This window comes from Eutrigla gurnardus (genome assembly GCF_963514095.1).
Source record: "Eutrigla gurnardus genome assembly, chromosome: 23".
In the NCBI taxonomy this organism is placed as follows: Eukaryota; Metazoa; Chordata; class Actinopteri; order Perciformes; family Triglidae; genus Eutrigla; species Eutrigla gurnardus.
In genome coordinates this window covers 6,315,820-6,333,134 of record NC_139934.1, presented here as the reverse complement: position 1 = coordinate 6,333,134, position 17,315 = coordinate 6,315,820, and the positions used below count along the sequence as shown (strand labels likewise).

At 45.9% G+C, this 17,315-nt stretch overlaps 2 protein-coding genes and 1 long non-coding RNA gene across 3 annotated transcripts; 1 reads left to right on the top strand and 2 right to left on the bottom strand.

Moving 5' to 3' along the window:
* Nucleotides 1–5,941: 5,941 nt before the first annotated feature.
* On the bottom strand, nt 5,942–7,640 carry LOC311008914 (uncharacterized protein). Its single transcript, XM_084002870.1, has 6 exons — nt 7,190–7,640; nt 7,015–7,111; nt 6,821–6,936; nt 6,654–6,724; nt 6,096–6,201; nt 5,942–6,045 (listed from the first exon to the last, which is right to left on the bottom strand). The coding sequence occupies exons 1-6, from the start codon at nt 7,245–7,247 to the stop codon at nt 6,017–6,019; spliced, it is 477 nt and encodes a 158-aa protein (XP_083858996.1). The 5' UTR covers nt 7,248–7,640; the 3' UTR covers nt 5,942–6,016.
* A 373-nt stretch (nt 7,641–8,013) lies between these two features.
* Nucleotides 8,014–16,635, bottom strand: cirop (ciliated left-right organizer metallopeptidase; the record flags this gene model as incomplete). Its single annotated transcript, XM_084003084.1, has 16 exons — nt 8,014–9,061; nt 9,263–9,797; nt 10,380–10,529; nt 10,622–10,735; nt 10,870–10,995; nt 11,152–11,250; nt 11,335–11,431; nt 11,528–11,594; nt 11,678–11,861; nt 11,944–12,089; nt 12,258–12,342; nt 12,414–12,539; nt 12,736–12,885; nt 12,966–13,017; nt 16,036–16,129; nt 16,257–16,635. The coding sequence occupies 15 exons, from the start codon at nt 16,633–16,635 to the stop codon at nt 9,399–9,401; spliced, it is 2,268 nt and encodes a 755-aa protein (XP_083859210.1). The 3' UTR covers nt 8,014–9,061; nt 9,263–9,398.
* On the top strand, nt 13,555–14,605 carry LOC311008917. Its single transcript, XR_014596589.1, has 3 exons — nt 13,555–13,684; nt 14,107–14,205; nt 14,330–14,605. It is a non-coding gene; the product is annotated as an uncharacterized lncRNA (long non-coding RNA).
* Nucleotides 16,636–17,315: the final 680 nt, after the last annotated feature.

Below are 17,315 nucleotides of genomic sequence, written 5' to 3'. Positions count from 1 at the left end.
CAAAACAGGCATAAAAAGGCTTGAACTGGTCCATGCTCAGCTGCTAGCTTTCCTCGAGATCCAACAGGCCGAACTGCTAACTACTTCATTATTATAACGCGGGTACACTTCCCTTCTCTCGACCGCGGAGTAATACCGCTTAGTGAAGCGTCCTCTCGTGGATGAAGAACAAATCCTTTTCTGACACCATGTGTACTTTTGTGTTCAGTAATAAAAGAACTCGTAGACTGATTCCAGTTGAACACTTTGCATGTAACGTTTAATGACCACGGCCCAAAGACACAGATCTCACTCATCACTCATATGGTTGCCAGGTCCAAACTTAATGCCTGACTGAAATACCACTATTATATTAAACTACACGACCCTAGTATTTCCCTCAGGTGAATGGTCGACTTATGCTGGATTCCGTATGAAGACAGCAGCCTGGAGTCTTCCAGCTCCTGGTTACCAAACACCAGTCGCTGCTGGGCTTCCACACCCACACACACACCCACCCACCCACCCACCCACACACACACACACACACACACACACACACACACACACACACACACACACACACACACACACACACACACACACACACACACACACACACACACACACACACACACACACACACACACACAGGGAGTCAACCAGGCACTGACAACATTTCTCCAAAATAAATCAACAAAGATGTAATTTGGCTTAAAATTCTACTTAAATTTTTTTTTTATTTGCCCTTCTAGGACCTGCTGCAGTCGCATTACATGGCCCTATAATAAACAACTCGCTTGCAAATATATATATATATGTAGAGAAAACAATTTAAAAGGGAAATTTCAGTATGGTGTGAAAAAAAAATCTGAAGTCATTCTCAGCCTACCTGTATATCCAAAGGAATGACGTATCCTGGTCTTCAGAAACAGAACTGTGGCGCTCTCAAAGTCCTGCAGTTGGAGTTCGATCTCTCTGTTCCAACCATCCGGACATTTAATGATGATCTTCACAGCCATGTTGATCCTCGTCTGTGCTCCTCACTGCATACTGTTAAATAAGGACTGGGGTGCTAAAGCAGTACTTTTACTTTCATTCTTAAAATTAAAGAAACACCAGCCTTCACTTGTCAACTCTCACTGTAAAATGAGATTCAGTCTGATATTTTTTATTTATTTTTTTTACAAAATTTGCAAAATGTCAAACTTCTCTCACTTTGTCATTATGGGATATAATAATAATAATAATAATAATAATACATTTTATTTACAGGCGCCTTTTAGAGCCCTCAAGGACACAGTGAATAAAAAAACAACCAATAAAATACAAAACAATAAGTGAGAATAGACAGTTAAACATCTATTTCTTGGAGGATAATAACATTTAAATGTCTTTATAGCTTTGACTTTTATATTTGCAAACTTGGTTTGTAACCGTCTCCATCTGCTTCAGCGTCTGTTTCTAAGCAACATCCGCTCTCTGGTTTGGTTCCCAAGAACAGTTTGTCCGTTTCCTCCAAACCTCATCATCACGGCTCTCCTTTAATGCTTCCCGTTTCCCTCCTCTGTTCTGAGGAACGACAGCCTCTCCTCTCTCCGCCTCGTCACCTCGTCCTTCAGCGTCCACATCTGGATGTGGAGGTTTTTTCTGGAGGTCTGTTCACTTTGAAGGGGAAAAAGGGAAGATACCACTCCGTTCTATTTCATCCTTACTGACCGGCAGAGGCAGTGCTTAACACTGGATATCTTCTGTCTCGCGCATGCGCAGATTGAGTATTAATATCAACAAAGTCACCTGTGACCTCGGATGACCCCCGGCTCAGTAATAAGTTATGGTGTCATCTGCGAGATCGCTTCCTTTTCATCTTCTCGCTTTGCAGGTTACCGCTTGTTATTGCGGTATCATTAGCTTTAGCTAAAGCCCTATATTATAGACTATTCGGCTCGTCGCTTGTAGCCTCGTGGTCTCCAGATCGGAGTTGCGTATTCTTCGCCCTCCAGAGGCTGCGACAAGCCGTCCTTAGAGGAGGATCGGTGAGTACAGGCCTTGGCCGGGACGGACGGATCCTCCGATCATCACTCATCACTATCTCCACCAGCCGGTAAGGTCGATTGGTTTATGGTGTTGTGTTATGCTAGCGGGAGCTAGGAAATGCTGATACGGCGTCAGTGAAGTGAGTGCCCTCGCTCCCCTCTCCTTGCCCGTATCGTTTTTTGGCTTACTTCATGGCGTTTTTCACTAATGAAGTAAGCTAACTTAATGTGGAGACCACGGAGAGTATTGTCTGCTCTCCTCTCACTGGCAAAGTGTGCCTCGGCGCTAGCTTACGCAAATAACTGGCATGCTAGTGAAGGGGTGTGACCTCGCTCCCCTCTCATCGTAGCGTTGAACACTGTTCATGTCCTGTCCCCACAGTTAGCGAAGTGCTCTCGCTCAGGCTGCCTTTGGATGGTGCTAGCAGGAGCCTGTGCGCTGTGCTAGCCTTTATATTGATAACTAAATCCCTTTACTGATAAGCTGCCATATTTGCGAAGGGGGTGTCCTCGCCCTCTCACTATAGCATTAAAAGAGGGAAATTCACGGAGAATACATACGGTCGCTAGGTCGGTAGAGTGTGTTCCACTCTCCTCTCACGTAGCCTTACAACCGTTTTATGTCCCGTTCTCACGGTCAGCAGAGTGCTCTCGCTCGGCCTGACTGTACTGGCACCATTGCCGCAATGGATTCACATGCCTGTAATTCCTGTATGGCTCCTCTTCAACCCGAAGATAGCCATGACCATTGTCCCTCTTGTCTTGAGCACCTGAGGGAGGGTCTTTCAGAAGACCCCTGTATGAACTGCAGTTACATGCCTCTCGCTGTGAGAGCGGCAAGGCTGACTGAGGTGGAGAGCCTGATGGCCGATGCTGGCTCCACATTGTGAGGGCAGTCGTCCCAAGCCCTGCCCGCCCGTCCAAGCAAGCGGCATGCCACAGGGGCTGCCGGGGCTCCCTCCAGGAAAACGGCCAAGTCTGACGAGCTGTCCTCAAAGGTGGATCTGCTTGCAACAGAGCTGGCCCAGATGAAATCTCTCCTCCTGTCCCTCCGCCCTGATGCTCGTACAGAAACCGCTGTTTCACCCCAGCGAACATCCATGCCTGAGCTGTTTCCGGATGAGGACATTGTTTCCGTGGCAGCTTCTGCCACTCTCTTTAATGAGAGGTCCTCCCAGGTCTCTGGGCCTGGCTCTCGTTCCTCCGCTCAGAGCTCTGTGGAGGGGACGGCAGATGGCTCCATGGGATCCATCATTCGTGCAGCCCTGGCACGCCTGCAGCTGGATCTTCAGCAAGCAGAGCCGAAGCCTGCTAGTGCTTTCTTCAGGCGCAATCCGGCCCCTGCCACCTTCACCGTCCCTCCCTCTGAGGAATATCTGAGGGAGTTGCATGCATGCTGGAGAGACTCTAACGCTCTCTCCCACCTTACAGTAGACGGCCGGACTCTGGCTGCAATGCAGGATGCGGCCAAATTTGGCCTTGACCACATGCCGGCTGTTGAGCCGACAATTGCTTCCCTCATAGTCTCCCCCGACGAGGCCCTGAGGCCAGATGCCAGGTGCCCTCGCCCGCAATGTCGGATTACAGACGACCTTCTTTATAAGGCCTATGGCACAGCAGCCCGGATGGGTCGTATTGGAAATTCACTCTCGCATCTGATGCTTGCCCTCTCAGCTTCCCTGCAGCAGGCTGAAGTGGACGCACCCACCATCAGCCTCAATGATGCCTTGCTGCAGGCTTTTGCCTTAATGTTGAGGGAAATGGGGCGTCTGATGTCCACTCTCGTTCAGACTCGCCGCCAGGTCTGGCTGGCACAGTCACCCTTGTCCGAAACTTGTAGGAGGACCCTTCGCAAGGTTCCGGTGGAACCAGGGGAAATGTTCGGCGCAGCCGCTCTGCAGGCACTCGAGCGGACTGTCCAGGCTGATCGTACCAGGCGGCAGTTCTCGGGTCTTAGCAGGGGCATGCCCCCCCCTCCGGCAGGGCTGGGGGCTCAGCATCTGCCCCAAGGGGCCACCCCTGGCCACCGTCTCACCCCAAGGGCTACTATGGGCCTCGGCAATCTGCAGAGAGGCCTGTCCGCTGCCATCAGGAGCCTGACCGCTTTACCTCCGGACAACCTCTGGCCACGGTGCATAACCGTCGCCCCCCCAAGGCCCCTAAGGGCCGGGGGGGCAGGAATTGAAGTTTCGGGGCCAGCTGTCAGACATTTCTCCCAACAGCAGCTGGACTGCTGGGCAGCGCAAACTCTGGATCCCTGGGTGGTTTCCACCCTAGCCCAGGGTTACAAACTTCAGTTCCGACGCCGGCCCCCTGCCTTTGGCCGGGTCAAGATGACCGTCATCCACGACCCGGCAAAAAACCTAGCCCTAGATCGGGAGTTATCCGCCCTCCTGACCAAAGGGGCAATCAGCCCGGGGGGTTCTACTTGACTTGGGGTCGTGCTCTGTCCAGGCAGCGCCTGTCCCACTGGATTGTTGACGTCATAGCCTCGGCATATGGGGCGGAGTAAAATGCCACTCTACTAGGAGTGTCTCCACATCATGGGCTGTCCTGAGAGGAGTGCCCTTGGAGGTCATATGTGCTGCAGCCTCATGGGCATCACCAAGCACATTCTCCAGATATTACAGTGTGAATGTGGCTACCCCGCATCCATTGGGCGTGGTTCTCCGCCGGACTCCCTCCACCTCACCCGTATAGGTGGGTATTCCGGATTCCTCGTGACTCTGTTGGTATGAGTCATCCAGTGTTAAGCACTGCCTCTGGCGGTCAGTAAGGATGAAATAGAAAGAAAGTTACGACTGTAACTACGGTTCTATGAATCCTGGATGACCGCCAGAAATCCAGGTCACTCAGGATCTCGTGAGCCGCAAGAAGATACTGTAGGAAGCGATCTCGCAGATGACACCGGAACTTTGACCTGAGCCGGGGGTCATCCGAGGTCACAGGTGACTTTGTTGATATTAATACTCGACCTGCGCATGCGCGAGACAGAAGATATCCAGTGTTAAGCACTGCCTCTGGCGGTCATCCAGGATTCATAGAACCGTAGTTACAGTCGTAACTTTCGTTTCATCTTCTTAGCCTTAAGATGCTTTTGGGAAACAAGTACATGTTCAACATGCAATAGTTGAGCAGTTTTTATGGACATACATATAAATAAAAACATTTAAATGCTGCATATTTGCAAACGTACCCTTCCTGTACATGAGGAGATAAGCCGTGCATGACCTCAAAGAGTTATTTTCAGCCCCAAATAATGGTTTGACCTGAAGAGGGTTAAGAGTAAAGGTTGAACTCCGTGTAACTGAGGATTTGTGAAACTGTGCAGCTCCATATGGAAACACGAGCCTCCTTACCCCGTTGACAACGTCGTCGTTGAAGTCGTACCACGTGTACGTTTCAAAGGATTTGATTTGTGCAGTATAATGACCTCCTGTTAGATAACCAAAGTGGTTTACTACGGCGTAGAGGTCATATTTACAATTCTGAAGAGAGGGAAATAAAATGATGAATCAGAAACAGCTTGGGGCTGAAATTAATATACATTTCTTTTTTTTAAAAACATCAACATACCTCCATGTGTAAAGTTTGGGGGACATCCACGTGGCAGTGAAGCTTGACATAACACTTGTGCTTGTCGTCGAAGCTGAATCTCTTCAGCAGGAGGGTCAAAATCTCTGGGTTCTGTGTGATCTCACATCCCTGGATACAGAATGATAACGTGTGCATGAACACTTCACTACTTCAGACGATCTAAAGCGTGGAACATAGTTTTACAGGCGCTGTGGGCGACGTATTGGACGTTAAAGGTCATGTTATGAGACCTGATATTATAATATTTTGATGCACACTAAAAAACCTTTAAATTAACACTCACAAATTCAGCATCTCGTTTTTGATCACACCGGTTGCAGTAGACTTTGTTGCCTCTGCAGACCTTTTCTCCCTTGAAGAATGCCTTCAACCCTTCCTCCTGTAACACATAGCACATCTTTTTCTCATGCATTTCGGGAAAAATTCGTAAACTCTTATTGTCGTTAAGGGGAAAGAACAGTACCACGCTGTAGGTGCGACGACGCAAATCCTCCACCGCAAGTGGCAGAAGCCAAAAAAAGCTCCTGGAGTCGCTCCTCTCTTTGCACTTGAGGCACGTGGTCTTGTGATTCAGCTCTCCCTTGAACATCTAGACGCAAAAATAAAAGCAATTTAGCTACTTTAAAGAGCCTGCTGAAGGAATTTCACCTTTTTTTAAAAATCAAATTGTCATGTTGCAAACCCACAATTTTAATATCTTAATTCTTTATTTGTTTGCATTTGTTTTATTTGGGAATTTCCATTTCATGTCATGTTTTACGTCCACTTAGCTACATCTCAGAGGGAAATATTGTACTTTTTACGTCACTACATGTATCTAACAGTGACAGTTCCTTCATAAAATTCAAGATTCTGCATAAAATGCCCACAAATTACTTTTAAAATATAATGCATGGAGAAAAAATAGTCCCCAAAACTATCGGAAATAATATTACTATTATAATACACATGTTTTATTACAGTTTTCAAACAATTAATGGATTGATAATGAAAATAACCAGCAGATTCATCCTTAATGAACAATCTAGTAGATACACAAACCTTGGATGCCTCTGGACTGGTCAAACAAAGGATCCTCTCAAAATACTCTGCAGCATCACGTTGCTCGTACACTGAGAGTGTGGACAAAAATAAATCATTATGATCATACATGCAGATATTCACAACTACAGCAAGCGGGTGAAGCGATGCCTCAAATCCAAACCCACCGTTGGTGATCCCCAGTTTCTTTGTGACGTGATGAGTCTTGGCGATACTCTTCTGTAAATCAGCAAACAGGCCTCCCAGCTCTGGGTCAATGGCTGTTGAATCTTTACCACGGCATCTGTGGGCACAAAACGTGACGAATATACAAATATTATCCTGAAGTTGACGAATGTGGAGCCAAATGAAGGTTACAAACCGTTTGACGGCCTCCCGGAAGTCTTCGGTCATGAAAAGCACCTGAAGCACGCTGTTCAAATAGCACGTCAGACCTGGACTGTTGAGGCCGTGGTAATCTGAAGACACAGCAGGGACAAACCTCAGCAGCACGTTTACACAGTAAGACACATCCAGGTCGACTTCACAGGACCTACCTGAGACGGTGAAGCCGTCCAGTTTCTCTCTGAACCTCTCAACGAGGTCGAAGTTCATGCTGACGTCCTCCAAATGAGATTGAGATGAGGATTCAGCTGTTGAACGATAATGTTAAAAACACCCAGGGGGGTAAAAAACTAGTTCCAGAGAGTTGTTTTTACGTCACAATAAGAGAAGCAGGGTTTCTACTACAATCAGTGACGTGATGTCATACTGTGGTACTAGTTAAACCTCAGTAAATACTGCTTAAAAACTTAAAAACACATCGATTTAGAGTTTTGCAGACGGGATACGGAGTAGCCAGTGAACGCAGCTGGTGCGTTTGGGTGTCATGGAGACGGCTTCCGTTCGCCTACCAGCCAGCGTGTCCAGAAAGGAGTGAAATGTGAGCGTCGCTACGAACTAACGAGGTGTTATTTGTGTCTAAAAACGGGAGAGTGAAACACGATAACCGACCTGTTAGCGGAAGTCCTTTCACTTTCGGTTCCAGCGAGTTCAAGTAGGGAGACGCGTCGAGGGGGGGCAGACAGACAGGGAGACAGACAGACAGACAGACAGAGGGAGAGAGACAGAGGGAGAGAGACACCGCCCGCCTCGCAACTTTAGTGAAACCACCGGGTGTTGAATTGGAGCGAAATCATCCTCCAGAGTCGTAGTTTCAGACGTGGCAGTTGCACTTCCGGTTGAGCAGTTTAATTTAAAACAGATTTAATTTGTTTAATTTTTTTTCCTTTAGAAAACCCTAGTGTTGGATTGGAACCGTGACCAGGTAGGACACAGATTCCTCTTCATAAAAATAACATTAAAAAAATACAAATAAAGTACTGTTAGTAGCCTATGTGCTATTTCCACCACTGTGAGGGGGGGGGGGGGGGGGGGGGTCATTATTTTGAGATATAAAGTCATTATTCTGAGATATTAAGTCATTATTTTGAGATATAAAGTCATTATTCTGAGATATTAAGTCATTATTTTGAGATATAAAGTCATTATTTTGAGATATTAAGTCATTATTTTGAGATACTAAGTCATTATTTTGAGATATTAAGTCATTATTTTGAGACACTAAGTCATTATTTTGAGATATTAAGTCATTATTTTGAGATATAAAGTCATTATTTTGAGATACTAAGTCATTATTTTGAGATATAAAGTCATTATTTTGAGATATTAAGTCATTATTTTGAGAAGGTTTTCTCACTAAAGTTTCTTTTCTATTTTTCTAACAGTGGTAGAAATGGTATTCCATACTATTCAGAGTCATACTATTGTTATATTGGTTTTTTTTATTGCTATGAACATTGAACTATGAGCCTTTCAATAGCTTTTAATATTAGTCACTTCTATTAACAAGGCCTTTTCCCCGCTGTGTTATTTATAATAGAAATCCCCCAGCTGACCATTCAGTGACTCAGATTGAATTATATCAGCTCAGTCACGATGATTTAACGTGTTGACGGCTGAAACCTGAGTCTCCTCAACAGCTATTATTAAACTAGGACCCTGACTCAGTAGCATTCAATTCACTTAGTTTTTAATGGTGTCATTTTGCCAAAATGTAAACAAATATAGGCGACAAACACTCAAGACTACAAAATCCACAATTATTATTACTTATCTTTTTAAATAATTATCCCCCCCAACACACACACACACAGATGAATAACATGAGCATTGGGGGACAGGAGCAGCTGATGAAGAAGACGTTAAACCCGCTGGACAGCAGGCTGAAGATCGTCTACAGGAAGGATGACTTGGATCCGATGTGTGACGACAACGACTGTCCCAGAGCCGAGATGTCCTGCGGCCACGCCGTCAGTCCCGACTCTCTAACCCAATGGTGTCGCAGCCAGCTGGATGGGGTATCTCTCCTTTTGAAAACACAAACTCTAAGTCATTAATGAATGAAAAAACAATCATAATTAAGAGTCCTGCAGTGTTGCTGAGGACAAAGTTTCTAACAAAACCAGCAGTGAGTCTCTGAACCTGCTTTGCCGTTTAAGGGTAGCTACACGTTCAGGTGCGGTGCAGTGGTGACGGGGACCAAACTGTGCAATAAGCCGTGGTCCTACCTGGAGGTGCGCAGAGTGGCTTGTTTGACCCATGAGGAAAGGCGGTACTTTGAATCGACCATAGCCCGCCTGGCTGCTATGGAATACTGTGAAATTCAGCCGGTAAGTGGTTGTTTTGAATGTTTAATTACGTTTTTTAAACCAGTGTTCTCCTTTTAAAATGCTGTGTCCTCCAACACACCAGTGCCCGCAGTGCAAAAGCAGCGTGGAGAGGTTGGATCTCACCAACCTGTGTGTCCGGTGCACCATATGCAAAGCTGATCGGAAGAAGACCTTCGAGTTCTGCTGGCAGTGTCTGCGGGAGTGGAAAGGTCCGGGCCCTCGATCCGACCGCTGCGACAACCACGGCTGCAGCAACACCACCCTGAAGCTCCTGCAGATATGCAAGACCATCAGTCTGCCCGAAGTGGAAGGGGTCACCTGCTGCCCCTCGGTCCGAGCCTGTCCCACATGTGGCATGAAGGTGGAACACAACCGGGAGAAATGCAAAGGTCTCTTTTGCACTCGCTGCCGAGTAGAGTTCTGTTTCGTCTGCCTGAAAGGGAAGTGGGAGTGTTGTAACACCAGTTTGATGAATCAACACCAAATGATTTGTCTGTTGAACAAATCCAACAGTGTATTTATATTAATATCATATTACACTAATACACATGCTGAATCTCCAAAAGTCATGGAACCCTCTGGCTGGACTTTAAATTGCACACACAAAAAGGTCTGATGTTTTGTTGGACTGTGAATGCAAATCAACCTTTATATGTGTTGCCAAATAAAAGCTTCTTGAAAAAAAAAAAAAAACGTTTTTCAGATTTCAGAATCTATTTAGAATAATCATTATTTTCCAATAAAAATGAATAAAAACTCAAATTCAGTGTTTCATGGGTATTATTGTATTTACATTCACGATGAGAAAGTTAGGATATTCCACAACAGACTATTTGAAATGCATTTCCACCCGTTTGCCTTTTAGCTCAGTGTGGAAACAAACAGCTGGTAAAATGTATTTGAGAAAGAAAATACATTTAAATTTAAATTCATCCAAACAGAGCTGACGTGTACCAGTGTCTTTAAAAGGCAGTATTTGCTACAGGTCAGTGTGATCCTCTGGGTGGATCCCGACCTTGCAGAGGCAACATTTCCTGGAAGCCAGGAGACACACGACGACAGCGATGATGATGATGCTGCTGCTGATGATGCTGATGCTGATGCTGCTGAGCCCTGCAGGAGGCCTGGGGGGCGGCCGGGTCCCGCTCTGGGCTCCAGTTGAAGTCTCACTGACCCCAAAAAAAAGCGTCAAAGTGAGGCGAGAATGAGCCACAGGGTTGTTGCGAAGCAAAGGAGGAGCTTGTTTAAAGTGTGGACTTGCCTTGTGATAATGGGAGGAAGTGCAGTGACGTCATCTGAAGGAGGAGTAACGTCAGCGTACAGACATAACCTCCCGTCGGGGCAGTGGACTGAACCCCGGTATCCTGTTATCTGACGGTTAAAAATGAATTTCCATTTGTTTCATCTTAAAGTGCAGATAATAATGAAGCAGCTGCATTATTATACTTTCAAAGAAACAGCACACCACAACAACGACTCTTGATTGACGCTTGTTTTCTTGTTACCTGAACAGTGCCCCCTGCTGGACAGTCCAACCAATCAGAGCCAGACACCTGGATCTGATACTGGTTTGGTCCGGTACACCTGTGTCTGTAACAACGTCCCTCCACAGGGACGACCGGACTCTGGTTCTAAAGAAAGATGGGGGGAAATCATGTTCAACAATGGAAACATATGTGTTTACGTTATTTTTATTGTATTCTGCACTGCTTTGTTATTTGCATTATCCTCTTTGCTGCTGCTACTGTGGGCCTAATAAAGGATTCTCTTATCTTGTTCACACACACCTCTCTGGTCAGGCTGGAGAAGAAGCAACGGCTGTGAAAACCAAAGATCTCCCCGCTCCAATCTTCTTCTCTGCCATTTTCCTCCTTCCAGCATTCACTCTGCAGAACAACAGGAGAACATGAGTACGAAATAATTCACCCGTTTAATAATCTGTTTGAGGGAGAAAATCACATGAAACTTACTCCGTTCTGTAGGGGCTTATACACTCCACATCCCTCCAGATGTTGATCGGTCTGGCACTCCCCCTTGTGGAGGTGAAGGTAATGACACCCAAATCCACTGAGGAGATGGAATAAATGCAAGATTAGTGCCAGAAAATGCATCATTTCTGCACAAAAACATGAGTTGTTGTGTCGAATATAATCATGAATCTACCTGCCGGTGCAGAAAAAGGATGACTTGTTATGACAAGTCGACAGGGAACCAAACGTGGCTCCTTCACCTAAAAAAACAAACAAAAATCCAATCTAAAACACATCAGGCATTTCTGTAGTGATGATAATGACTGTCTCCATCTGTCCTCACCGTCTCCCCACACTAGACTCTGTGCCCGGCTCATGTCGACAGCGTACCAGCCCGTATCCTGTAACGCAGCCAGGGTCACCGGGTCGATCCGGACTGTGGTCGAGTCCCCCAGCACCGCTGCCATGATGGAGCCCTGCAGGACCCGGGACTCCCAGTGGGAGGAAGCTCTGCCTGGAGGCTGGTCCTGAAGGAAGGGAGTGTAAAAAAAATACATAAAAGGAGAGCGCTTGATGAACGTTTAGAAACATTTCGGAGCTGCTCAATACCAGGTTCTCTAGCGGACCCCCTAGCTCAGGATCAGTGGAGGCCAGGTGCCTCTGCAGGGCTGAGATGACAGACGGGGTGTAGATCCTCATCTGGCCGGATCCATCAGAGTGAGTCACTCTGCCTCGAGGAGAACAGCCAGCATCGACTGCAAAACATCACACATTAATCCATTTTCTAACCAGCACATATGACCTTTGATGCTTATTGTAGTATGTATGTGTCTTTTTCATGTATTGATGATGTTTATGATCGATTGTTTGGGCTGAAATGCTCCCCATGTGAAGTGCATCGTATCTCGGTGGGAAGGCTTCACCCTGAGCAGTGGAGGAACAGTCTCTCCAGGTGTGGAAGAGCTCTCTGGAGAAACCAAGTGCATGAAACATCTCATGGATCACCGTCTGGGGATAAAAAAACAGATGAGTTCACAGAATTCAACACGAAATAGGATGCATAATATAATTAAACGTACCAGTACGGTGGCCCGGTGGCTGTACGTGGGTCCCGTCAGTCTGCCCTTGCAGAGGACCACCACCCCGGCCAAAGGTCGTCCTCGGGGGTCGGCCTGACAGTGGACGGCGTAGGCCAACACATGAGGCTGAGGGGGGAACGTTTATAAGAGGAACAGCAGGGAATGGAATGAAAAATCTATATTTTTTCATATTTCACTGAAAGTTCAAGTGAAGTAGTGAATGTTTAAGATCAGAGAAGAAAAAATATTATTTTATTACATAGTAAAGTCAATGAATTATCTTGTTATTTTAGCTGTTTGTTTCTATTTCGTCGGGTTTCACCTCTGCTCTGCACTTGTCGGTGGCGTGCACGTGGAGGTAAAGCAGGAAGTCGGCGTCGGCGAGTCCGGCTCCTCCAGGACGCATCTGGGTCCTGCGGGGGGAATCGGCCTCCGTGTAAATATCACATCCAGCCAGGTGATCGTCTGGGATCTGTTGATAACAAGTGTTTCATGTGTACAAGTACAAGCAGTATGTGTTTATAAGTGTTAATCATTCAGAGCGATACTCACCGTCACATCCAGGCAGCTCTCAGTTCTGTAGTTGTTGTTGGCTCGACCACATCTGAAGGAAGAAAAACTGTAAAACTAAATGTTTTTTTGCAAACATCGGAGTGCTGAAATTTGTCATTTTTCACAGCTTTTCTTCATTCCGGGGGATTTCATGTTTCAACTTAAAGGGGCCCTATTATGAAAAATCGACTTTTCCATGTTTTTCAACCCTAAAATGGGTCCCTGGGGTGTCAATAAGTCCCCACAGTATCACAAAAGTCCACCATCTCCCTGTTTCACTTTCTCAGTTTGAAAGGAATCCTCCCGATAAACGAACGGTTTGCAGAATGTCCACTAAATGACGTCAGCACCGAATTTTGCTGTGCCTTATATGGGTCATCTCGGCTCATTAGAATCGCTCCACCTGTGTGGTCCCGCCCACATAATCCCAAACCTGTTGGCTGTCAGTGTGATGTACATACAAACCAGTTAACCAAAATGCCAAAATCAACGGAAAGCGAGTTGGCAGTCCAACTGCTGATATTTACTGGCATCGTCGGAACATCTACGATGGAAATGTGCGCACACGCGTCCGTAAATGTGTGTTTGTGTGTGCGACGCACTTCACCGTCAGGAGCTTTGACAACATGGGTCGCTACAGCTCAGGATATGCCTCTAACCTGGGGCTAAAGTTTGGATCAGTACCGACAGTCCGAGAGCAAACCACAGACACTGAAGCGGTAAGTTACTAAATATTATGTAATATGCCGTGTTACAGTTTACCGTTGCTTTCTTAGCATTGGTGTGTTAGCATTGGCGTGTTGCGCTAAAGTTAGCATTGGCGTGTTGCGTTAAAAGCTTCCATTGTATTGATGTTGAGGACCGTTAACGATACGTAGTACTGCGGGGGCCCAAACCTGTAAAATAACGCTAGACATCAGTTTGCTTGGGAACGTTTTGTAGCTTGAATGCTGCAGCAAGAGCAGCTGATCTGTTTGTTTATACACGCCGATGCAAAGACGACGTCACCAAACCGCTAACGAAGGGATTTACGAGCTATTGGTGCGTCACAACATCAGTTATAGTGAAATAGTAACGTGTTCCACATTTCAGATGTAGTTGTAAACTCTGACTGTCTGTCTGACTGTCTGTCTGCTTACAGAGCAGCAGCTCACATCAGCGTCCCACAGCGACCCACCACAGCAGCTACTGTTGGCAGTCACCTGTCTAGGAGGACTACAGGCTCCTTACCCAAGTAAAGGTGTGTAGCCCGACATGTAGCCTACTTTAGATCAGGTTTAACAGCAACTACTAGTAGTTGTGCAGATGTGTATTTCTATTATGTGATATCATGGGTTTCATTCCTCCATACAACTCTGTTACAGCTACTGTGTCCTGCAAGGACTTTGGTGTTGGCACAGCCATGGTTCCAGACCCGTTTCACAACCACTCCAATAAGGAGACCATCACAGAGAGCTCGCCTGGACCCGGTAGAGGAGGAGGATACTTTGGAGGGCAGCTCTTCCTTGACTTCAGAAGAGCTTGATATGACCCTGCAGAGTCGGCCACAAACAGTTTGCGTTTGTGTTCTGAGATAACTGTGAACTTCAACTGCTGATTAATTTGACAATAAAGTCTTTACAGTAATGTAAAATGTGTCATGGTTAATATTACTGAAGTAATGGTCAGGAAGACTGCATAATATGTTGCATAGAGGGATTTATTTTTATAAAACACAATTGATAAACAAACAACAGACTGCTGTATTCCTCTTACGTGTAAAGCACCATAACCAGCTGTATATATATATTTCATGCGTTTTGGAGAGAGAACATTCAGACAGATGACCAGGATGTCCCACCATGCAAGCCTCTTCCTCCTCCAGCTGCTGCATCCGTCTTCTTACCTAGTGTGAATCATGATCATCGTCATGTTATGTGAATAATAATCTCAACAGACAACTTGGTGTAACAAAGTAACATTACCTGTGGTGTCTCCATGCAGCAGACGTGTTCGGTGTCTGAAGGCCCACTTAGTCACCTAGATGAATATAGTACAGAATTTGAGCATTTCAACAACAAATCTTGTTAATATGGTAACCTGACTGACTTTGCTGACAAGCTGAGGTGTAAACCTCATGTTTGAATTTTGTAACAGTAAGTTTAGCACATAATGTTGAGATGGAGCACAATCACGTTTATAAAACACAGCACACAGCCTATAATTCACAATTCAGCACATAATTCTGGAGGACGACATGATACTGACCAAACCCTGTTGCTTGTATATCTTTATATGTAGAGGATCAAGTTTTTAATCCCGTTAATGTGATGTAAACAAACTGCCCGCATACAGGACGCTGTTTTCATTGGGTTTTCATCCGTTTAAATATGATGTTCCCCATTTGGAAAACATGCAACAGTGAACTGTCAACAACACGGCACTACTAACGATATTAATTGTTGCCGAAAATAGCTCACAGACACGTTACTTATAGAGCGAAGAACGCAGCATTAGCGTCATTGTGGCTAGCGCTAGCTACGCTAACACACATCGAGTTACCGTCCAAAACGTTACACAGACATGTTAACTAACCATCCAGGTTCGTCCTGCTGCATCCGCGGCGTCGGAACTTCTACAGGAGCCGGTCCTGGTTCTGGGTCGGAGTCCGGTTCGAAGCGGTACGGCTGGACCGCTGTTAGTTTGTAGCGTAGAACCATAACCATGGCAACAAGCTGGACGCGGACAGCACGGGGCGGAGAGACACAACCACTTCCTCAGTAGGAGCGGGGTCAGGGGTCATCTCATTAGCATAAAGCTACACCCCGACAGAATCACCCGTTTGAAAAAGTGGGGTAAAAAAGCTGAAAATGAGGAGTGTGATCCACTCAAAAATACATGTTCCAATTGTTTTTTCCAGTTGAGGAATTCAAAGACCAGGTTTGGAGACATCAATAACTTATATTAACTTGTGGAAAAATAGCATAATAGGGCCCCTTTAAATCAAGTTATTCTCTACATTAATAATAATATTTAAAGAGGACAGGAGTCACATCTGGCCTAACACACAAGTACTACAGTATGTACACACCTGTTGTAGTTAGCAGTACTTGAATTCTTCCACAGGAACTTGCAGTATTTATTGACGTCTCTGCTGAGCAGCAATGGACCGGGTACTCTGTTCACTATGGAAAGGTCAAGGTTCAAGGATAGCACTGGTAAGCCGTGTGTGTGTGTGTGTGTGTGTGTGTGTGTGTGTGTGTGTGTGTGTGTGTGTGTGTGTGTGTGTGTGTGCGTGTGTGTGTGTGTCACCTGACAGTAAAGACGTCACCATCCTCACAGCCTCCTCCACTGCTGCCTCCATCCTCTCTTTCTCGGCCTCTGATAGGTTGCTGCTCTCCGCTGGGATCCAGGTCTGGATCCTGATTGGCTGCAGGGCGGGTGTAGCGGGCAGCTCCGTCTCTCTCTGCGATGCCCTCCGTCCACGGCGATTGGTGGGTTCCCCAGAGGTCAGCGGGTGCTCCTGCCCAGCCGAGGGTCCGTCTGGGTGGACGGGTGCAGCTCGGACCACCCTGACCCGGGCCTGAACCTCGTCAAAGATGCACTTCTGCAGGGCTCCGGGGAGCTCCACCACCACCACCATCACCGCCAACATCCCCACCCAGAGTAGCTGGGACGGAGGTAAAACCATAACTATAGCTGGGACCTATTTCAGGGTCACAGCAGAGGAGGACGATGAGTTGTTGGACGCAGCTTCATCCTTTGTGCTCTATTTGTTTATTTGGATAGATGGGAGTAAATGGTTTTTCTGGGAACGGAGGGAGGGTGTTCGTGCCCTGGAAGAGCTGGATTACTAGCAGTGTGGAGACTTCAGTATTTTTATGATTCTGGCCACAATCAACAGAAAATATTTAACTAAATGCAGATAATGTAAAAATGCTTTTATTCGTCAGAATTATTCAAATTTATTTTTCCAAAGACACTCAAAATCAGTTTAGCTTAGCTTGCTTCGGCCAGTACGTAACATTTTAAATGTTAAGCATTAGTCAAAATGTCCTGTCAAATTCTAGTTTTGTTCTGTTTTTTTAAATCAGATAAAAATGAATTATATGGTGCACTTTTTTTTACTGGTCACACAAATTAAGGCGTGCATTTTCTCCAAATATAAAAATATATTAAAGTTTGCTTCCCCCCCAGTCATCTCTGAGACCGAATCAAAAGGTTAGCAATGGAAAAATATCAGATTTCAACTCCAGCACTAATTAATTAAATAAAAAATGATCATTATAATTACCTTGCCATGACCACACAGCCTCAATCGTCACTGGAAAACAGCTTCATTTTCTCTGGATTCACCTTTTATCCTCCACA